Source organism: Denticeps clupeoides, chromosome 15 (genome assembly GCF_900700375.1).
Source record: "Denticeps clupeoides chromosome 15, fDenClu1.1, whole genome shotgun sequence".
Lineage (NCBI taxonomy): Eukaryota > Metazoa > Chordata > Actinopteri > Clupeiformes > Denticipitidae > Denticeps > Denticeps clupeoides.
Window position 1 is genome coordinate 6,304,281 of NC_041721.1, and position 24,429 is coordinate 6,328,709.

General features: G+C 39.9%; 1 protein-coding gene across 2 annotated transcripts in view; it reads left to right on the forward strand.

Annotated features, from left to right (window-relative positions):
• The window catches only part of apaf1 (apoptotic peptidase activating factor 1), a 38,076-nt gene that overhangs the window by 7,900 nt on the left and 5,747 nt on the right, over positions 1 to 24,429 (forward strand). The window contains exons 13-27 of one of the 2 annotated variants that reach the window (XM_028955333.1): positions 32 to 158; positions 244 to 369; positions 452 to 592; positions 693 to 818; positions 967 to 1,125; positions 1,388 to 1,516; positions 1,947 to 2,072; positions 2,149 to 2,268; positions 2,351 to 2,476; positions 4,116 to 4,232; positions 6,225 to 6,347; positions 6,956 to 7,087; positions 8,538 to 8,663; positions 10,762 to 10,887; positions 11,235 to 11,381. In XM_028955333.1, coding sequence (XP_028811166.1) covers positions 32 to 158; positions 244 to 369; positions 452 to 592; positions 693 to 818; positions 967 to 1,125; positions 1,388 to 1,516; positions 1,947 to 2,072; positions 2,149 to 2,268; positions 2,351 to 2,476; positions 4,116 to 4,232; positions 6,225 to 6,347; positions 6,956 to 7,087; positions 8,538 to 8,663; positions 10,762 to 10,887; positions 11,235 to 11,381 — 1,951 coding nt within the window. The remainder of the gene's footprint in view (positions 1 to 31; positions 159 to 243; positions 370 to 451; positions 593 to 692; positions 819 to 966; positions 1,126 to 1,387; positions 1,517 to 1,946; positions 2,073 to 2,148; positions 2,269 to 2,350; positions 2,477 to 4,115; positions 4,233 to 6,224; positions 6,348 to 6,955; positions 7,088 to 8,537; positions 8,664 to 10,761; positions 10,888 to 11,234; positions 11,382 to 24,429) is intronic. The other variant, XM_028955334.1, reaches the window with a different exon arrangement.

Consider the following 24,429-nt stretch of genomic DNA (forward strand, 5'->3'; position numbering starts at 1 on the left):
ATCTGTTAATGTCTGATCTAATTTTCCTCAGCAATAAACACAGTCTGGAGAACTTGTCTCGGTTAGTGTTGCAGCCCCATCAGGGCTCCATATATTATGCATGCTTCTCAAAGGATGGAACCAAGATTGCATCCTGTGGAGCCAACAAACGATTACGGGTAAGGCCTGTTTAAGAATATTGATTGATTGGTTGCTAACATCACGACACTGTGTGTGTGTATAAATGCAATTTTCCCTCTTTAGATGTTTAAAAGTACAACTGGGGAGAAACTTCAGGAATTCCAGGCCCATGATGATGAAGTTCTATGCTGCACGTTCTCACCTGACAATAGACTTATCGCCACTTGCTCCAGTGACAGGAAGGTGAAGGTATGGCCACAATGATTAACTGCAGACCCTGACCCCACCTACCACCTGATGACATTATGACATACAAAATTTCTTTTGTTAGGTGTGGAACATAGAGAAGGGTTGCCTGTTGAGGTCCTTCGAAGAGGAACACGAAGAGCAGATTAACCACTGCCAGTTTACCAACACCTCCCGACCGCTCCTACTGGCCACCTGCTCCAATGACAAATTTGTCAACACCAAGGTAGGAGCTGTGTCCTGCCAAACTACACCTGAGCGACATCTTCACTTCTTCATTTGTTGCCTTTTCTTTCTATCTTCTTTCCATTATATGGAACCTGTAGCTGTGGAACCTCAACAAGGCATCTTCGCAGAACACACTGTTTGGTCACATGGAGCCTGTCAACCACTGTTGCTTCTCTCCGAGTGATGCTTACTTGGCAACATCCTCCAGCGATGGTACTTTGAAGGTGGGCTTGCTTTCATTACCTGTGGAAGTGTGTTGGTATTTGATTATAACTGGACTATTTACCGACTCGCCAATATCAAGTAGTAGTAGCCTAGTGGGTAACTGACAGAGTTTGAATGTTTTTCTTCTACTGGTTTTAACATCTGCAGCTATTTGAAGTATCTTCGACGAATGAATGGAAGACCATAGATGTGAGCTGCCTCTTCCCAGAGAAGGAGGAAGCAGAGGAGTCTGAGGTCTTGGTTAAATGCAGCACATGGTCAGGCGATGGCTCAAAGATCATCTGTGTTGCCAAGAATGCTGTTTTTGTGAGTGTACTATATTTGTGTGTGTGTGTGTGTGTGTGTGTGTTTGTCTCTGTGCTTGTCTTTGTGCGGCATTTAAGAGTGACTGGGAAAACAAAGTAGCAAACACAAAACAGTGGTATTGTGACCTGGGGTGTAATCACATTTAGCATAGCCTTAAAATTATTCTTATTTTACAGCTGCTGAGTGTGAGTGTGTTTGTGTGTGATACCTGAGATAGTGATAAATGCGACAATCCTGAACTGCATTGTGCTTCTGCCCCCAGGTGTTCAGTGTGGCCACCACTGACCTGCTGTGTGAGATTCGGACGAGCCGTCTGAGCACAGTGCAGTTCTGCCACGCCTGCCCCAACAGCCAGCTGGTTGCCATCGCTCTGTCACACTATGCCGTGGAGGTGGGATCAATTCATGCTGCCAAATGGCAGCAAATTTACCCCCATTCATTCTCCCATTTAGTTTTATTTGTACACAATAAATGTCATTCCAAAACCCAACTGTACTTATATTTATGGACAATTACAGTGAAAGCAGTTTGTCTCAGTAAGCAATTTGAAAATCAAATGGTGAATTCTGTCCAATTTTTATAGAAATTGGGAAGCACTTTTCTATTTTTAGAGTTGCCGAGTTACTGTTTTTAAACACTTTAAGCCTTAAGGGTGAACAGCTATTCTTTTTTTTTTAATCAGTGTATTTCTTAATAACAGTGTGGATCCCATTCATTGATTTTATCGCTCTTGCCAGATGAATCATTATGCATAAATGTGAATTTAACTGCTTTTTTTATTATTTACTAAATAAATTAGCTGTTTCATTTGCATGCATTAGCTGTGGGACTTTGAGTCCAAGAAGAAGGTGGCCGACTGCAGTGGTCACCTGAGCTGGGTACGATGTGTGCAGTTCTCCCCGGACGGATCTGAACTACTCTCCTGCTCCGATGACCAGACCATCAGAGTAAGGCTGATAGGCTACAGGCTCCGCTTCTCTTGCTGTGCAGGAGGGTTGATTTTGATTATGTTACTTTATTTAGCTCTGGGAGACAAACAAGGTTCACACCTCATCTGTGGCGTTGCTGAAGAGGGACTCTGATGTGCTGTTTGAAGAAACCGGAATTACTGTGATCTCCACCAACAATCAAAACCAACTGCAGGTAGCCTGAATATGAACAAAATCAGTCAAATCAGCGGTGGAAGGTATAAAATAAATAGTGACATTCCGTGTTCATGTTTCAGATGTGGAACGGCACAACAGGCACTTTAACGTTTGAATCCGCGGCGCAAGAGTCGAGAATCCGCTGCACCTGCATCTGCCGCCAGCCTGGACTCATGGCATTTGGACAAGAGGACGGAACCGTGAGGGTAAGACCAGAATCCCCTTTCACTGCCTCGCTGCACGACCCGCTACTCTCTCTGCCAGGACTGTGGGTAAAAATAACCATCACCTTGCTTGAGGAGGTTCTTTGTTGCTTTCTGTAATGAGCAGTGTTCACCTCAGATTGAGACAGAATGTAGCCTTGCCCCCCTGCCTCTATATCTATTGTTATCCCAACATTTAGCCTACCTCCCTCGGCTCCCTGATGAATGGGTCCATGCGCTGATGGTCATGGCCATCCTCTCATTGGCTCTGTGTCCTGTGGTTTTTATGTGACTTTGCCATCACAGGTGGCAGATGGATGGACTGAGTCATCAGGTGTGGCTGATGTTGAGTGGCTGTTCAGTCTGGGCGACCTCCAAATGAATTAAATCCCCTTTATCCCTGTCCAGTTAGGTTCATTATTACAGTGGACTCATATTCATTCTGTGTTATTGTATGGCACACAGAAATGCCAGTGTAAACTGACAGTTTAAGAAATCGATTTAAATACACATGGATCTGTAGTTTCTTTCAGTACAATGCAATTTTCTATTTATATTTTTTGTCCAGGCGTCAGTCAGTCAGGCGTCATACCAGAATATATAATTAATATTTAATAACAATATAGTCAGAATATAATATACAGAATGTGTTCATGTATGGGGGGTGATTTCCTCCAGCAGGGAGCAGTGCTGCAGTGTGTTTGAATTATGGGAATTATTCCAAAAACAGGAAAATGAGTGATCTGCTCATGTTTGCGCACTCTCATCAGGATTCTACCTGATCCTGAAGAGAAGTGCATTGCAGTAGTCCAGCCTGGAGGAGATAAAGGCATGGACCAGCTTTTCAGTGTCTGATAGGGAGAGAATGGAGCATAGTCATTCCGGAGGTTATAGAAAGAGGTTTTTCAGAGGTTGTTTAATGTGAGATTCAAAGGTGAGTTGGGGTCCATTTTACCCCATGGGAGTAAAGGAAGAGTGAGGAGGAGCCGAGCATCTGATGATGTTCTGCACCTCTTCTGATGAAACCAGGAAAAGCAGTTTAGGGGTTGGGAGATGGCACATGTTGAGGGAACTGTTTGTATTGTTGGACCAGAGAGGATGGAACGAAAGTGTGCAATCTTGGAGGTAAAGTAATCCATGAAGAGGTTGCACTGCTCTGCTTTAGTGCGAGAGGGGAGGGAGTGCAGCAGTGCTGCAATAGCACACATAATTGTTTAATATGTGTGGTGTCGCTGAAATAAAAAGCAGAGACCGATAATCTGCCCCCAATTATTGGCCAGACTGATGATTTGTTGATCCCTAATGTATACAGAGAAAGAGTCACTAAAGTCTCTATAACTCTGTTATTCTATTGTTATCAGAGTGCTTTATTGTTTGTGTTAAACTTTTAGATTGTTCAGAATTGGACTGTTAAAAACTTTTAGTTAGTTTCACTACTGCCTGAAACCTTTGCTCGCGCACACACAGACAAAAACAGATTTATTTTATTTTATATTTGGTGCATTTGTTTTTTTTCCTTTCTTTCCAGTAACGGCTTTCTTTTCAACCCCAGTAACAGAATCAAGTCTATAGATTTCACATATTTGTGTATGCAATGGCTCTCAGAACTGTGTGTGTGTGTGTGTGTGTGTGTTTGTCACAGGCAAAGATGACCACAGCTAGGCAGGTACTGTGGCATATTGGCTGGAGGGCTCTGCAGATGTTAACCCCACACAGGGGACAGGTGCTAGCACTAGGGCTAGAGACAGGCAATGTACAGGTATAGTAAGAGTGCATGTGTGTGTGTGTCAGCATCATTTGCATATCCGCACACTAACAAGCATGCTTATCAGGCAGAACTAGTCGGAAAAGCAAACTAGGATCAGTGATCTTTGATAATGAACATTAGAGAACATACATATTAAATTCAATATGTTTTAGTCTGAGGAGGTCTTTGTAGCCTCGCAAGTTTGGTTTCTAATGCCTTTGTGTTCATGTTCAATGGATCTGTATGTGCTGTCATAGTAACAGATTATGTAATCTGCTGTAACTAGTTCAATCATTGTGGAGTGGCCTGTCGCAGTGTCAAATTATTATATCCCTGATTCATGACAATAAATCCCCAGGACCCCACTGTTTGGGGGGCTGGTGAAACTAGGAATGAAGCGTAAATTGAGAGGAAAAGTGCCCACAGAGACTTATGTACTACACCCCTTCCTTGTGCAGTCAGACCAAATGCCTTTCTGGTGTCTTTTTCTGTAGTCTGACTCAGAAGGAAACTTTGAACTCCATTATCTAATTTATTTAATTATTGAAGCCCATCTTTACTGACCTTAATGCACTTAGTGGTCATTAAGCACTGTCTTGCATGGCACAGTAATAAAGCATGAATTAACCTATTTCAGTGTATTTCACTTTATTTCATTTATTCCAAAAAGCCTTTTCTTTGAAAGTCTATGTTCATGTATTGAATGATGTGAACTTGTAATACTGTTTATGTTTATTCTTAACACATATAACATAAACATTCAAACGGAGAAATTGTACAATTTTACGAACAAAAGCTCATTCATTTCAGTATTCATAGTTACTTCCAGAACATGCAATACGGTATGCTTATACTCATCCATACCATCAGAGATATTGTCTTTTGAACTGAATTCTGATTACATGCTGGAAGGTCTCCCTCCTCTTTAGCCTTGTGAACACTGTATTCATGATTGCCAACTAGAATGTCAGATTTGGACACGTCTGACCATAGAACACTTTCCCACTTTAAAATAGTCATTTCAAGTGAATCTTGGCCCACAGAGCATGACTGCACTTTTGGACTATGTTCAAAAATGGCTTCCTTTTTGCATGATAGAACTGTAGATGGCATTTGCAGAAGGCAAAATGGATTGTGTGTACAGACAGGGGTTTCGGGAAGTATTCCTGGGCCCATTTAGTAATGCCATGTGTGATGCAGCATCGTCTGAGGGCCCATAGACCTCAGGCATCCAGCAAAGGTCTTATCCCTTGTGCACATCTCCAGTTTCTATGAATCTTTTGATGATGTTATGCGCTATAAATGATGAGATTTGCAAAACCTTTGCAATTTGACATTGAGGATGAAGTCTTTTGCAGATTGTAGAGCCTATGGCCATCTTTACCTCTGAGAGACTCTGCCTCTCTAAGACATTTCTTTTATAGCTGATCATGCTACAGAGCTGATAGATGATTTCCCAGCTGAATCTTTTTACATTTTTTTTGGCTTTTACAGCCAGTAGTTGGTTCCATGACAACCTTTTCTTGGGATCTGTAGCTGACATCAGATTCTAAATGAGCTAATTTAGTGTACAATTTCCCAGTTTGCAAATTTTTTTTTTCATCACTTTTCTGCTGTGATTAAAATATTTACACATTTGAAAGTCTGTTAGTTTTCATTTAATTCAAATTAAGGAAAGTTCCAACTGTTCTGGAATTCGGGTTGTAAACAAATCTATTGACATAGATGTCAGTAAAAACCCAGATTGTCAGTGGTTGCCTGGCGGGTAAGGAAGCAGACTCATAGTTGGAAGGTTGTGGGTTTAAATCCCGAACTGTCAAGGTGCTACTTTCTACATGGGTGAAATACAGATGTGCACTGTGTGCTGTACACTTCACTTTTCAACTGCTTGTAAATCACGCTGGATGATGGCATCTGATAAATGGGGAATGTAATCTCATTGTTCACCCTCTCTTTCTCTGAATTTTGGTTCCTTTGTCCCTCCCTCTCCCTCCCTTTCCTAAGGTACTGGAAGTCCCCTCAGGAGATACCCTGACACTCCAAGGTCACACCAAAACTGTCTTCCACTGTCAGTTCAGTCATGATGGACAGACTCTGGTCACCTCATCGGAGGACACCACCATCAGGGTAACCAGTCTCCTTCGATTTGCTGTCTTGCTACACCTGCCACTGTATGCAGGTTTGTTGACAGGGACAAGTCTGGGGTGTCCTGTACACTGGCATGCCTTCAGTTCTCCCCTGCTCCTGTACAGAGGTGTCCAGATACGTCCTGCCATACCACAGATCCTCTTTCAGTCCATTTTTTGTTGAGATTTCATAAACAAAATCTTTTTCTTTATTTAAAAATTCATATTATTAATAATATATATTATTTAATATGGGCTAGTTTCAAATAAAGTTCACTCCACATTCTACATTGCCATAAATCTGATCAAGCAGGAGCAAGCGTGTTTATTTTTACATTGGCAATGACAAAAGAAAGACTTGCTGCTCATTTACAAGGTTCCTGTGTTTTTACATGGACTAATCCTGAATGGTGATTAATCATGTCCGTCACCACCACAATGATGTACACCCATTGACCAATCAGAATAGAGAAATTTACCCGCTGCTTGGTGTAATGTACCTTTCGTACAGATGTATTTTAAGCTTTATTAGTCTTCCCGTATTCCCATGTTAAAAGGTCAACAATTGCAGCATAACCACATCTCTCTCTCCTTCCCTCTCTTTTGCAGGTCTGGAGGTGGCGGACGCAGGAGTGTGTCATTTTGAAGGGTCACACTGAGCCAGTCAGGAGGTTTTCTCTGCTTCACACCTCTGCCACACCTCAGCGGCTGCTGTCTTGGTCATTTGATGGGACTGTCAAGGTAATATGCCCCTTTACCACTCTCACCTGACCAAAAGGCTAAGTTATAAGATATACTGAGGATACATCCATGAGAAAGGGTAATTTCTTTTTGATGCTATAAAACAAACCCAGAAGTGGCTCTATGTTGAAACCGATGTCACTGTCCATCACTCACCACACAAAACAATATGGACTTTAGAATGTCATATTTCTTTAAAAGTAGGGACATGCATGGAGAATATCCGAACAAAACATTAAGTGCAGGGAACAGTGAGTGACATATTAGACATTTGGGCAGACACCATATATCCCCTGTCACAGAAAAAACTGCTGGAAGGGTAGAGGGGACAGGGGATCTGTCGAGGTAGTCATGTGAAACTGGGATGGGTCAGAGTGGATCACTAAGAGGCTTACAGCAACTCATCTGACCTCACGGACCTTTTGGGCTGAAAACGGAAAATAATTCAGGAGCCTCTTAGACTTTGGAGGCGGACAGAAAAGAAACAGTGTGCTGGTCTTTATCCATAATACTGTTCAGGCTATATGACGCAACAAATGGTTACCCGGGATGCACTGTGTCATACATATTGTGCTGTAAAAATCAAACAGAAAAAATCAGAAATTTTTTTTTGTCCATTTCCATGGGCAGAGTATTTCGTTGCTATTACCACTCCAGATATATAATTTATTCTTTTGTAAGAAAATTTATGATTTAAATGCTTATCAAGTTCATTTCAAATTTGATGCCTGCCATGGGTCCCAAAAAAGTTGATATAGGGGCAACTAATGGCTGTAAAAGCAAGTATGTTTAAAAAGATTCTGCATAGAGAACATCTTGCAACTAATTCAGTTAATTGATATTAGGTGTGTAATGTCATTAGCTGTAAAAGGGATGACTGTGCATAACATCACCAGTACCTCGTGCACAAAGGACAAGGCCGAAGACCTTTACTGGATGCCTGTGGTCTGCGGGCCCTCAGACCATGCTGCATCACTCATGGCATTGCTAAATGGGCCCAGGAATACTTCCAGGAACCGCTGTCTGTAAACACAGTCCACCGTGCATTTGGCAGATGCCAAAAAGGAAGCCATATTTGAACATGGTCCAGGAGCGCCGTCATGTTCTGTGGGCCAAGACTCATTTGAAATGGACTGTTTCAGAGTGGGAAAGTGTTCTATGGTCAGACAAGTCCATATTTGGCATTCTTGTTGGTAATCATGAACACTGTGTCCACAGGCTGAAGAAGAGGGAGAACTTTTCTGGAAATCAGTTGGATTCTGTGTTAAATACTGTTCTGAAAACAGTCAGTAATTTATGATATATTTGATGTCCAGGTATTGAGGATATATTTATCACTCACGCCTGTGTTTAAACATTAATATAATTGGAATGCAGAGGTAGTCTGTTTACATATAGTATACAAACATAAGATTATTAATAAGACATATTCTGTGATTTCCTACCATAGGTTTGGGACATGGTCAACGGGGAGAAGATTCAAGACATCCTTTGTCACCAAGGAGCCATCCTCTCCTGTGACGTGTCCCCAGATGGCCGAAGGTTCACAACCACCTCTGCTGACAAGACTGCAAAGGTGAGAAAACAAGGTCCGATCTGTTAAGAGGTGAACCTCTATGAGAAGATCCAGCAGACAACTCCTCGTGGGATCTCTTTCAACCATCTAGTCTATATCCATTCGGTAGTGGAGACAGGATATGGAGTGAAAAGGGTTGAGACAGATGTGGGAGGTTTTCAGGTCAGGGGTACCTTAAGGGTGAAAACACATATCTGTATAACAAGTACAGTGCATTGGTAATACACTTTATCTCAGTTACACTGTAAAAATCTTTGGTTTTGGTCAATTTTCTTAATGTGTGAGCTTAGGCTTGCTATTGCGCTTTGTCTGTTTCAACTTGGTTTAGCTGTATGCATTAGTGCGAGACAGATGTTTGCCTGCAGTCGAGTGTGTGTGTGCTGCTGTAATGGGAAATGTTGTCTTTCTCTGTTACTTCATAAATGAGAATGAGGATGGTATTGAACTAAAAACAACTAAATAGAGAGACCAATAATAATCTCACAGTCCGTGATCAGCATGACCTGAATCATCTTGTTGTTATTTTCCCACAGTATAGGGGATGGGTAGCTGCAAGACAACTTCTTTTGTGTGCTGTACTGTATTTCGTGCTGCTATGAACTTATTTACATCATAGAACATCTAAAAAGCAGTGTATCACCCCACTCAATAATGTCCTCTTGACTACACGTAATGTTCTTTTCACATGCAAATACATTGGCATGTATGTGAACCCTTTTGAATTTCCTATCCTAAGCAAATCTTTATCTAACCCAAGGGTATTGATAACTTGTGTTGTTGTTTTATTATATTTATCTTTATTGAGAACAATTCATTGCTAGTGAAAAAGTATGTAAACCCTTGGAATTAATAACTAGCTGGCCGCAGTAACCTCAACCATGCGCTTCCTGTATCTGTGAATCAGCCTGTTCTTCCTGGCAGAACTGCTTTAGCTTTTGGACTTTTCATGTGATTTTCAAGCCATAGCATCGCTATTGGGTTGAAGTCTGGGCTTTGACCTGGGGTTAGGTCAGCACAAACCCTAACCCTAACTCCAAAATGTGGGTTTTGTTTTGCTGAAGCCATTCTATTGTGGACTTTCTTTAATATTTTGGGTTATCTGATGTACTGACACTTTCACATTATCTTCCTGTATTTTCACGGTGCTTCACCCTACTTCACGGTTGGGATGATGTTTTTATGATAATATGCGATAATACACTTCCAAATTCATTTTCTTAACATTTATGACAATGCAGAAACCATGAAATTCAAAACACACACACACACACACTACAAACTGAGGACTGACACTAACTTCCTGAGGTAAAACAATGTGCCCGATGTTCTAGTGCTGCCTTTCAGCCTTCAGTGTACATGGATAATCGTACTGGCATCCACGCCTGTCACTCAGCCATCGCTGATGGAGGGGCAGAGTGAGCGGGCAGGCCAGGCTGATGTTTAAACCCTCTGTGCTGTTTGGAACAGGCTTTGTGAGCTGTAACTGAAAAGACTGACAAACTAATGGTTTAAAGTGCAAGATTTTTACCCTCGACTGTCAGTTTCAGTCATTTTGACTGGATCGGGAGCATGGCGTGCTTTCAGTTCCCTACTTCATACCCAGAGCACATCGACTAACATCGCTGTGTCTCTGTATTTTAAGTCCGAACATTATGACAAAGGTTAAGAGACTGAAGACTCTGGAAAAAGTCAGCTCTCACCAACAATTAAAATGACATAAAAATCTATTACACATGTTGAGCTGTCCTTCTGTCGCATTGTTGAATGTGTTTTCAACCATGACTCAATTATTATAGGTTATTACCACATCGATTTTGTATATGAAAGGCTCAGCCTGTGCTGTCCACATTTCTGCGGCTCCCTGGATGGACAATGGTTGATTTGTTGGTTTTTTATGGCATGACTGGAGATTAGAGCTTAAATTTTTGTAGAATCCTTAACACTAGGCTAGCATGGCTTTGGTTTTTCATTTGTAAGTAGACATTGCTCATCAGGCAAAGCCCCCCCCCCCCCCCATTATTGCTGAAGCAAAACAAGTCAGACTTTTTATCCTCAATGTATGTGGCTGTGTCCTCTGACCTTCAATTTCTGCATTCAGGTTTGGAGCTGTGATTCCTGGAAGATGCTACACTTGCTGAAGGGGCACAGAGACTGTGTCCGCAGCAGCCGTTTCTCCTGGGACGGCAGGCGGTTGGCGACTGGGGACGACAACGGAGAGATCCGAGTGAGTTGAGACACCTGAGGAGTGTGTATTACAGATGGCTGACCATTAAGTGTATTGGCTTAAAGGCATGTACTGTGGTCCTCTTTCTCAGAAAAACAAAATGTAATTTCCACTAATAAAGAAATGTTTTTTCCATTGTTTCTGCTTGCTCTGTATTGTGTACCTGTAAATTGCCTAATATTTCACATTGGGTTGGACATCATTAATGTATTTAGTGTTTTGTGATTATCTACTCTATTTTTATTAAGCATGTTTGAGCTGTAAACCTAGTTGATATACTGATTTTATAATGCGGATAAAAATTTTGAGGACCCCCTGAGTATTTTCTCCTGTTACTCTTCCCTCAGCTGTGGAATGTTCGGGATGGAGCTCCACTGAAAATCTATTCCCGAGGCAGTAAGGACTCCATGGACTCTCTGCACGGGGGATGGGTGACTGATCTGCATTTTTCTCCTGACAGCAAAGTGCTTGTGTCTACAGGAGGTTACATTAAGGTCAGAGAACACAAATCAGACACATTGTTTTACTTCAGGACGTTTGTGTCAGTCCTCAATTGGTTGTGTGTGTGGGAGTGTGTGTGGAAGAAAGACATCCAGATATTGTACTGAAGAGCTAAAGAATCAGATTAACAGGAGCACACTAATTAAAAACTACAAGTAATCAGCACTTGGCTCAATTATCACACTCATTCAGGCTGGACATAAAACACAAAATCACACACAGCCACAGCTGTGTGGTGTGGCTCTAGATCTCTGCAAGATGATTTTCACACACACACACACACACACACACACACACACACACACACACACACACACACACACACACATGCACACACGTTTTAATTAGCATCCATGTGTAAAATATGGAAGTGACCCCATAATCAGAAGGTTGCCGTTTCGAATCCCGGTCCGCCAATGTGCCACTGAGGACACATTTCATTGTGTGCACCGTGTGTTGTGCTGCAGTATCACAATGACGACTCACTCCACTTTCACTATGTGCAGGGAGCCAGATACCTGGCTGACTCACAACATCTGACTGAATGCAGATTAGATTCCGTCTCCATCGGTTGATCTGTGTAGTGTGAGCTCACAGCACTACCTGTGTACAGATGTGGCCAAATGTTTTGAGAATGACACAAATACTGGTTTTCAAAAGTTTGCTGCTTTCGCTATTATTATGGCAATTTGCGCATACTTGAGAATGTTGTGAAGAGTGATTCAGATGAATTGTAAAGTCCCTCCTGCCATGGGGGAAAAAAAACAAACTCAAAAGGACCTGCTGGGATCATGTCAGTGAGTGTTGACCAGCACTTCTCTCCAAGAACAAGGACAGGCTGATATTCAGAAAAAAGTAAAACAGTAAATCATCCTGAAACCATTCAATGTGTGGGGCTACTTCTCATCCAAGGGAATGGGTTCACTCACAATTTTTCCGAAGAATACAGCCATGAATAAAGAATGATGCCAAACCATCCAAGAAAAGTTGGGTAAAGAACGATGCCTTTTCCAGCGTGATTGCACACTGTGCCATAAGGCCAAAGTGAGAACTAAGTGGCTCGGGGAACAAAACATTGAAATTTTGGGTCCATGTCCACAAAACTATATAAATACATCCGATAAAACTGTTTTTTGAGTACAGTCCTCCCCTTCTTTAGGTTCTGTTGTAGGAACTAAACTGTAAAGCTCCGTTTTGTGTGATTTAGAAAACAAGAAATGGTTCTGCTAATGTATTTAATTATTAAGGTTGTAGTCACACTGTGTTCCAGTCATGCTGCACTCAAACTGGTGTGTAATAGCAAGGTGACGTAATGCTCTGAAGAGCACATCCTTGATCAATAGTGGTGTTACAACCTGTGTGTGAGCTCGTGTGTGTGCATGCGTCTTCGTATGCCTCAAGCAAATAAATATTCATCATAGAGATCAAAATATTAAAGAAACATGTTTCTTCCTCCTTTGTAACGGTAAACACATTCCTTCCGTTTTTTATCAGCTTCTCTGTTTGCTCTTTGTCATGTTCCTCAAGCTATACAGGCTGGCAAGGAGCACTGTCCTGCTGAAAGAGATTAGCACTGGAGATCTAGGTCTACCTCGGTCACTACACTATTTTGGACCAATTTTTTTATGAACAGGAAGGATTTTAGTTTGTGCTTGAAGATCTTTTGTTCACAAAAGCAAAGGCATACACTCAAATCAAAACCACACAAATATAAAACTGTTTATATATTTTGTGTAATTATAAAATTCTGCTCAATGGTGTATTCCTCCTTTCACTGCTGTGCAAGTTGTCACCACTGCTGATTGGAAGCACCCCACCCCTGTATAGTGAAAGAAAAAGCACTCATGCTTTTAGACTTGCGTTGAGAAAGGGGTTGAACAGACAATGCCGTTGTCGCCTTTCTGTCTGAGGCCAGCATTGGGATGATGGATTGCCTCAAGTGACCATAATTAGTGAGGTCTTTGTTGAAGGGCCAGTAATCAGTATTTGATTAATATGCCTGTGAGTCGATTTGAAAGCTGCACCGTCCATCATTGTCAGCAGGTCTGCCTACGTTCTGTGGAGTCGTGAGACTGCCCTGACTGCTAGAGATTTGAAAGACTCTTGGGTTATCATCGTACAGTAATTTCTTCAATTTATCTGTATCTGCATTTTTATTTTAGCGATCAAACATATTAAGAAATTAAGTGCGTTACTGTGGCTCTGCTGCTGTCAGGAAGGTAAAGCAATTTCCCCGCATTAAAACATTACAGTCCTTGTTGGTCTTGGACCTTCCTCACCTCTGTCCCGACACATGATCACCTGTTCTTCCCATTAATGGTCTCGTCTAATGCTGTGCAAGATATAAGAGTAGGGACTCATAAAGAGATGGGATGTGCATGTGGTTCAGGTTCACATGTTCATCTCCCACCTTGTCTTCTTCCCATAATTCCCCTGTGATCCCAAGACTCAGCATCATTACATGCCCAGTTTCACAGTTCAACCACAGGAAATGTCTGAATAATAATGTCTGATGTGGTGATAATGCAGTTATTTTAAATAAAATCCGAGAATATTTTCTTTATTTAATGCAGTTCTCACGTTATTTGTGATGTTAAAGCTAATAACTATGTGGAGTCTTTTACTACTAATGTGAACATTACAAAACTTTTAAAGTAATTAAACAAAATGTGTTTATTTCATTGAAGCCTTGATTTGTCTACCTTAGGCACGCCTTGTAAGTACAACAGTCCAGCCGCAACAGCAATTATACAAAAAAAATGGCATAATAATTACTTTGTGTGTTTCAAGTGTTTCCTCATTTCACTTTCGGCAAAAAATTTCATTTCAATGAATCCCTAAAAAAATAATGGACACCAGTATATCCATAATCTATATCAATATTTCATATCATTATCAGTTGTATATTTTGATGCAGAATTTGTGAAGCAGGTGTTAGATTCAATGTCTGTGTTCATCTCGCCCCACTCTTCATTAGGGAGGGAACAGCATTGTAGATGGATAGAACTCAGAGAAGAAGAAACCATGGTGTGTGAGGGCAGCACCAGATTGCACCAGAATGAAAAGCAGTGGGGGCTGCAGCTGGCAGAACCTGTGTTGCAATCTGAAGGTCATTCATCCTTCTACCTTACAAGAATTCAGGTCACATAGGGGCTGGCAATCTGTACAATCAATGATCATTTACTTTAATTCACCAGAGGATCCTTACATGTGCCAAAGTGTGGCAACATAAAAAAAAAAAAAAAGATTTTATAATTCATTCACATAATATTTATTGGCACAAGGTTACAAACATGCAAACAGTCTTAAGAGTGCAGAGGGAGAACACAACAACTATATTCTAAATGGCAATCTAAATATTTACAGCCTACGATTCAGTGTCAGTAATCCAAAATCATAATCTAAAAGGGTACTCCACGGTTTAGAAGTCGATAAATCCTCATAAGAGAGTTTGAGCTGGAAAAAACAAAAAAAAAATTGTGAGCAAAATGGGTCATCCATGCTAAACCATGTCAGAGCGTGGAGCAGGAAGTCGTCCTAGGGGTGTGCAATATCGGCGAAAACTCTTCTGGAACTATGCAATATTTTAAAACCAAGGGTCTTCTGAAAAGCAGACCATATGCCAGTTTAAGATATAATGATATAAGATTGTCAGATGGCCCACTTCTTGTCAAGTCATTTGGCACGTTCTGCAGGAGGGCTGTGCCTGTGTGTGTGTTTTCAGACTGAAGGTGGTGCCTTTCATTATCACCGTATTTTCACATCTGCCCACCATGGCCTCAAAGGTATTATTTCTATGTGGGGGGCATTGCACGCACAAACACAAAGCCGCATAGCTGAATTTATTGACGTGTTGACTGGAAAAATTGTTGTAACAGGCACTGATTAAATATGTGTTCCCTCCTCAGATAGTTTGGGGCTTTATTGACCAGGAGATTTAGGAGCCAGAAGCAGCTATAAATCCCACCTGGCTCGTGCTGTCAGGGTTTACAGTGGGCTTTATGTTTAATAAAAATACAGATGGTGTACGTCTCACTCTGAGATGGGGATGCCAACGTGATTTACTAACATTTTAGGGTGTGCTGCATGATCACTGTGCACTAAATCACTTGGCCAAGAATATATTTTTTCCCCCCTTTTGAACATTTTATACAGCTTATAAAAGCTTCAGGAAACCAATGCCTATGGCTGTGTGTAGCTAGGTGGGTGGGTGTATTTGTGTTCTTCAATCTATGAAATCATATGTCTACTCCGGATCAATTTTTATATAATAATTTGTATGATGCGATGTGCACATATCAGTCCTCAGTCATCAGTCCAGTGCTGCCTGATGATGATGATGCCGTTCAATACAGGATAAGTCAACAACACAACAGTTCTAAATGTCATGTCTCTTGGTAGTTGCTGATCCATATTCATAAATTTCTGTAGTCATTACCCTAGGTCCTCTAAAAGATTTGTTTTTATGATAACTAGTACATTGGAGATCTTGTGTGTGACAGTAAGTGTTTGTGTATAGGGAGTATATATATTTTCTTGTGTTTGGATGAGGGGGTGAGTTATTACCTGTTGGAGGAGAGAGTTAAGAGGAGGTCACACATTACACCTCTGCTCAGGGAGCGTAGGTCTCAGCTGCAGTTTATTATGCTGTCATTCGCACTTTCCTACACACACTGCATGAGCTGTGCTGTATAAAGTTGTAGCTTGTGTTAGACCTGGCACCACTGGAATACCTCCATAATAAGGTTTACTAGTCTTGTGTTAAATTAAATTAAACAAAACCGAACAATTCTAGAATAATGTAAAATGTTTATGAGATTAACTAATCATTGGAGTCTGTTTTTATTTACACAGCATCCAAACTTTTCTTGGAATTGCATTTGTAAAAGCATTTTTGCTAATTAAATTGGTTGAAATCAGTGTTTGCACCTACCACCTTCATAAAGACTATAATAATGCACTTGAATAGAACTCACTCCTTACAGCAGGCATTTGGTTTCACAAAAACATTCCCATTTCCTTTCACACTAATATTTCATAACACATACACATTTAAAATCTGGGGTGCTGATATTGCACTTATAGAATGTGTGAAGAAGCTCTTTTCCAGGAAAAAAAAGAACACACACAGTTTTGTTCTGTGATTTTGTCTCCTGAGCTGGGAGGAAGCCCACAGTAATTCACACCTCGTATCCCAGGCTAATCTGCCCTTGGGTAGCAGTAGAGTGAAGGAGCTGCAGTGGTTGAGTTGCTCTTTCACAATCCAGGAGTGATGCATGAACCCCGCTATTATTATTATTATTTTTTAAACACACACAAATTCAGATTTGATATGTTCGTCAATACAAGCCACACATGGATGTTAATGCAAGAGTACTTTTCAGATGCCCTGGCGAAGTTCTACTTAATGTGTTTTTAAAATGTGAGAAGAATTCAAAAAATATTTAAATCAAATATTTGGTCTCTTTTCTTTATTGCTTGCTGTACTGAAGCTAAAGAGTCTAAATCATATTGATCACAGGTCCCTGGATTGAATAAAATCATAACAAAATTGGGGCCGGTGCTGTTTACAGAATCAATAAAAGCTATTAAAACCTACTATGCATTCGAAATGAGGTGCATAGCCTTAATAATTTGCATAATAATGACTTCTTTCCATGATAAACCCACTGCACAGTTGCACAACCCATTTCTTTCCACTCTGCTCCACTCTCTTTGTCTTGTTCTTTGTCACTGTTCCTATACATGCTCTGATGAGCATTTACCTCCTTATCACTCTTATCTTTGCACACCATCCTGGACCTGTACATCTCCCTTTCTGACTTCCGATTTAGAGCCTTTAGCCTTCAGTCTGTAACTCTCTACCACAACATGTATGAATAAATTGCCTAGTTTCACATTGAACCTTACAATGTTTTACCCCTACAGGGGAAATATAAAGTGTACACACCCCTGTGTGGCAACATAAAAATAATCACCCATTTCCATGACCTGTAACCTGTACAGTTCAGTTGAAAGCCAACCATAAGTGCACAAGTGTACACACACACACTTAAAACTTTGACATTGGCTTGACTTCCTCAATCGATATAAAAAGTAGACATATTTTATTCACTGTACTGTGGTAGCGAATAACATGGAAAACTGTGCATGAGAAAGCAGACCTATTGGCCCCATTTCCATTAAACAGATGCACACATTTTCTGTGATGCCCATGACTGCCCATGTCCTATAGGTGGCAGTAAAAGCTCAAAGGTTTTGACTATGTTAGATATATGACTATTTAATATCACAATTCATGTTTGTGTAGTAATTCTTTGGGATGCACATGTTGCCGATAAAACTGCATGTAGAATGTGGTCAAGGCAGACATTTGTGTATTTTAGTTATTTAAATATGTAACCGTGAAAAAGTTTTAATAACTAAGAATGTTTACAAAAATGACAAAATTGTAATCAGTAACCAGTTAACAAAATGCAGTGAATTGACGGAGGAGAAACACCAATCACTTGTGTATAATCACTTCCAGCCCTTGTTATTTTTTTTTTATGCTGAAGATGGTTTGTGTCATTGTTTTGCTGCAGAATAAATTTGTGGCCACTGCTTATACTGCTTATGCTCAACATTGGTCGCTTCTTCAAAAGAGCTTGAACTGCACTTCTTGAAGAGTCAGTCTGCTGTGAAATCTTTTTCTGAAAAAAGATCTTTTGGATGTTGTGTCTTGTTGTGGTATTCGGTTTTGCTGCGGGGTATGTCATGACAACCTCACATTGGTAATAGAGTGTGGCTATTCCCCACTGTGTTTTAAGCCTCTTATACAGCCGTTTCAGTTTCATTAAATCACTGTTTCAGTGATTTATTTATTCATTTTTACGTATTGTTACCACATGTTTGGTATAATCGGTGATAATACACCTGACTATAATCCTGCAAAATCCCTGATAAGTGTACTTATAAGAAATTATGCAGTTTTTTTGGGGAATAGGGGACCAACATCAAATAATGAAATTTTATTTTGTTTGATCACTTTGCATTCAGTAAATTGTTAAAAAAAAAAAAAAACTTGTTTAGATTTAGGGAATCATTTTTAGTTTACAGCGTTTTTATTTCTACATGTCCCTAAAACCTTTGCACAGTACTGTATATTCAGATATAAATAGTTCCAGTAACAAAATTTGCACAGTGGAGTGAATGTCCTTGGTAAAGTGTTCTCTTGTCTTAAGAGTGAAAAATATGCTTTTGGAATGTTAGTGCTTGAGGAGGTGGTCTGGATAGCAATTTTTCTTAACCTTTTTACTCTGTCTTTTCTGTTTTCTGAAAAAATGAAATAAAACATTTTTCTGCAGGAGTAAACAGGGCTAAGCAATGTCTTGGTCTGACATTTATTTTTATTTAAAGGGGGAGGGGATATTGAACAAGGATTAATTTGCCCAGAATTTTCAGTACTGTGTCCATGGTAGTTGGAAGACTAATCTTCTTTGTGCTGTGGATGAATTTTGTGAAATTGGACTCAAAAGGCTCCTCTTTTTTGTCCTGAAATTTGTATTGTACATTTTGTCTCAATGTCCCTAGGCCTCTATTACTATGTTCTGATGAAATGGGATGCCATGTAGACAAATTGTGGTGAACATATTCAGAATGAACGGGTCTTTATATTGATTTTTCTTGTGAAAATGATACAACATGCTGAAATGCAGTTGTATTTATGTATTTATTTTATGCACATAATGGAAAAGGGTCCAATGTTTCAAACTTGATAGCAATAATAAGGATTGTACATGATAATCAATACTACTTTTGATGCTACAGGGGGAGGAAAAAAACTAACTTTTTAATAATTGTTTTTAATATTAAAATAATGTTTTTAGAATATTTTTATTCTAATAGTCAGAACACTATATATACGTACGTGTGTGTGTGTGTGTGTGTGTGTATATACACATACATCCTATTCATTTTAATTTTATTTAAAAAAAAAAAACTAATAAATGATACAAATGAATTTTAATGTTTTTGAACCAAACTAAACAAAGCACTCATCACTTCTCATGTTGCAGAGGTGAAAAAGAAATGTGTTGTGCACATTGTTGTAAAACGTAGAGAGAAGTGAAGACAGCCATTCTTATAGTTAGCTTACTTCTGCAGTATTGCTTGACTGTGGCAATTAAAATATTAATATTAAGTTTGAACAACAACTTTACTCCCCTCTCGAAACTTTTATTGCATTTAATTCAGAGTGATGTAGCTGGGGATATTTTTGTGAAATGATGGATGCAATCAATACCCTTGCTAATTGATATCAAAATTGCTACAAAACTTTAGTATCGATTAGAATCTGAGAATATTTATTTATTTATTTATTTTTACATTAGTTACCAGTGCCTATTTTACATCGAATTAGATTGTGATTGATGCCATCAAGATCAATCACAATGATAGGCTTTTCAAGCAGATCATAGAGGTCTTTTGTTAACATCACATAACATTTAGGTTCCTCTAAATACTTTCCTATCTCCACTACAGCTTCTCTTAAATGCCATTGTTGAAAACCACTTATTGCATGCTAGCAGCATCCCAGAGGCAGAGCTAGACTCTTAAAATGACCCTTGGGGTAACAGCAGAAATCTTTACATAAGCATGGTTGTAACATCAGGCAACAGTGCAGTAATGGGGATAAAATCACTGTGCACATCTTATTCTGCTCAATAATGGGCACACCAGTTATACAAAAATACAAATTGAGTACATATCTTGGTTAAATTCAGCAATTCAGAATGGGATTTTTGTATTAAAATGATTGTGGTATGTTTTTAGGGAACATAGTGCGTGTGTTGATGTGGGAATCCTGGGACCACACGTATGGTCTTGCTTGCATACGCTCTATTCTATGTGATATGCACAAAGGGCCATGAGTGGGTGCTGCTGGATTTTCTTGCTGTTGGGTTGGAGGTCCTTCTTGCTTCGTTTGTGGTAAACAGGAATCAAAGTTTTTGGACCGCTGAGTGTGATTTAGAGGAGATCACCCCGTATGCCATTCATGAAGGATTAGATTGTCCCTCCGGGTAATCTTCTGAGGATGAAAGGATGGGCTGAACTCTAATGGAGACTGGCACACTGCCACCTTCTCCCATGTACCACTCCCTGTGCATCCATGGCCAATAATTGTATAATTTATTATAGTCGTAGACAAAACCCTGCAAATAAGAGGAAAAGGAAACGGCATGTAGTAACTGTGATCTGACTCACTATTTACATGCTTTCATAAGGCATGGCATGGCTTCTGTGGTTATGTAAGTAGAGCCATGATGGCTGTATTATTTTCTATATTAATATTAGAACATTTTGACTAATTGCTCTAACCTGATCACAGTGACTTCTTCATACTATATAATGCAAATTTAAAACTATGACAGAGACATGTACAAGAGATGCTCAGACAAATGTAAAAAACAAACATGCGGCATGTTGCAGTACTGTGTCGACTGGGAGTAATTCTTTCAGACGTGTTGCTTATTTTCTTGGCATATACCAACTTCTTCAAAATAACACTTAATGTATTGCACTGGTAGGGGTGTTTTTTAAATGGCTGGGTACATTTTGGCATGTTGCCGTTGCATCTAAGGTATTAGCAGTGCATACATGGTGCTACTTTGTTGCAACTTTGATCTCACTCACAAACGTGATGCCATCGGTCTCACTCTGTGAGACATTCTGCATTTGCTTAGATACCACACGCCTATCCATTCAATCACACTCTCTCATATGTCTGTGAGCTGCAGAATGTGGCCTTGAATAAGACATATGCTGCATTACAGCCGTTCTAATAAGCAGCATAAAGGGGAAACTCCAGCCAACAAACACGCACACTCACTGACACAACCCTGATTTTCTTTTCAAGACTGACAGAATTCCATAATCCACCCCATACAGGAAAACACAGTCTGTAGAAGCTACGTTACTTTCTGATATCATTTAAAATCAATAATTTAAATTGTCCTAACATTAATCTTGGGGTTAAATATTCTTTGCTTACTAATTGGACTGAGGAGGGCCTGTTGAAGCAGTGTTGTCCCAGAACGTCCTTGCAACACGTTTGTCAGTGTGTTTACCAGAGAGAGATGTTATGGCTGACAGTATCCCCCTCACACACACGCACACACACACACACACACACACACATTGACTGAGTGGCATGCAGAGTGTGCTCATCGAAGCCACATAGTGGAATAAAGTGAGTAGTCAGACAAAGGAGAGAGGGTAAGAATGAGGGGACGAGTGGAAAAGGTATTCTTCTCAACATCAATATTTTAGACAGAGGAGCCTTAGATGAATAATGTAATTTTCTTTCTTCACCCAGCTTCCTGCTCTACTTACTAGCCTAGAGGAGCCCAAACCCACCACTAGTGTCTTTCTCAATAGCTACTTATGTTCCGGAATAATTCAGAGTACAATTTTTACTGCTTCCAAGCGCAACCCTAAATGTTATTCGTGGGAGTTTATCCTCAGGATTTACAAAAGCACATGGACCAATTTAGAAAGGAACACTATCTTTAATGATGTTTGCGACTTATTGACAGTGTAAATAATCCAGAATGAGCAAGTAGATTGTGTCAGCTTGTGTCATAGGGCCACTCCCACTTTAAACTGTTTTGGTGTACAGAAATAATTACACAGAATCAACAACTGTATTTACTTTCACTTCTTCAAGATACAGATGACTAACAAGCAGTCCCTCTCGCTCACTCTGTTCCCTGCAGCAGGCAAATTCACCAACTACCTTTCAAGTGCTGCTTGTGTCCATCATCCTCAGCAAAGCAGCAGTTATCATACTCTGTTTGATATTGAGCTTTTGAAATGACCCTCTATATAAGTAGTCTTAGTTTTTTTTTTTTCAAGCTGCACAATCTCGTTATAGCTGTGAGATGCGTGTCTGTGTGACAGATTTTTACTGCAGTAAAACCAGCACTCCCTGTCTGTCCCAAACACTTAATATATATTTTTTATTCACTGCTGATCTTGAATACTGCTCCGATACTAGTATTTAGAGAATAAACTGCGTTAATTAATTTTTTTTCCTGATCTCATGTTCTTTGGCATTATACTTCTATACTTATATAAGGGGTTTTATTTACTTGGTTGTTTATACTATGCAGTGCTGCCTACACCGATCAAATCATTGGTGCTGCAGGAATTTCAAGTAGCTGAGTGTAGCAAGTGTTGGTGTAGCAAGCATGGATTTAACGATGATGAGATTTTATATCTTATCGCTTAAAAAAATATGCAGTTACACCTGCATATGCAGAATGGGGAGATGGTTTGTCTTTTTTTTTTTTTTTTTTTTTTGCCTATATCTGATATATGAATTGTATTGATGTATTATCACCAGTTATCCTTACTGCAGTCTTGGTATTTAGATCATCTGATCTTATTGTACTTGTAAATAGACTATATAGTACATTTACATTTACAGCATTTATCAGACGCCCTTATCCAGAGCGACTTCCAATCAGTAGTTACAGGGACAGTCCCCCCGCCCAGAGCAACTCAGGGTTAAGCGTCTTGCAACTCAGGGACACAATGTGGGATTTGAACCTAGGTCTTCTGGTTCATAGGCCCACTAGGCCACTACCACCCTGTAGTGTGTGAAAGTTTGTGAGGCACCTTTTGGGTAAAGAGATCATGGTGTGAAAAAAGGAGATTTCATCAGAAAGAGTAGCCTAAATCTTAACAGCGATATAGCTGAAGGGCCTTATTGGAAGCATATTAGCCAGTCTATGAATGTACAATTGGATTAATATTAATATCTAAAACTGATAAAAATGCTTTCACACCTGCAGACACAGCAGTTTCATTATGATCACCTGTGTTTTCCTGGGTGATGTAAAATCATGCCAGACACTTCAGTTGATGAGGATATTCTTAATCCAGATTAACATGATATAATTTATATCATATTCATAGATCATACAGTCACCAAAGCTATTGTGTTCATTAAACGAAATGCCAAAAAAAATCAGTATTGGATGATTGCTAATTTGGTCACATTTCTTAGTGGATGTGTAAATGCGAATGTATTACCTTTTGTTGACTCCTTACCTAATATGTCTAAATTTGTCTTTAGAGTGAGGGGAAGAGAGAGACGTGAGTCAGAATCATTGAAACAGAGAAGCAGAGGCTTTCAAGCTGTGAATAATTAAAAACCATCTTTCTCCAGCACAGACACCTCTGTCTTGATTTCATAATCATGCTGCTGACCTGTGTGCGTGTGTGTGTGTCTGTGTATTTGTATAATATTGAGGACAAAATGTCCCCACAAAGACAGCAAAACATGACATTCCTCATCTGCTGTTATTAAAACCATGTATGAAAATGTCGTTTCTGAGTTTTGGGTTTAGGAATAGGATTTAGATTGGATTGGGTCTAGAATTGTTGTTGCTGTGAGTGAGTGTTCATCATCTATACCATATTGTTGAGCCAATGTGCATGTGTGCGTCTGTACATGTTTATTTTGTTGTTTACATATAATCCCTGCAGGCTGTTGCATGGGTTCATGCTTTAGAATACAATCACATACTTGACTGGCCCTCTCATATCACCCTGGCCATGTGGAGTAACCAGCGGGCAGCAGAGTAGAAATGAAGGGGAAAATGCCACTGCCACAATCAATCAGCGTTTATGAGTCTGAGCCCATTATTAGTTGAGAGCAGAGTGTAACCTTTGAATCTGCATGTTTTCTGGTGTGGTGTAGAGTGGCCTAAATGCCTCTGAATTTATGAATCATATTTATGTAACTAATGTTTCCTCATTTATTCGTGTGTGTGTGTGTGCAATGGTTAGGTGTGCATGGACTTCCCGGGTCTCTCCAGATAGGGGATGTTACTGTCTGCCTGTGCCTTAGGTGGGAAAAGCAGTGGAGATATTTTTTTAAAAGCACTCTAGATTCTGTTCTCATCCCCAGAGCCCACAGCCACATTTTTGTGCCATCTGATTCAGCTTCAGAACCAGCTTTGTCCTAGGAATTCTTATTCAGATTCAATAATT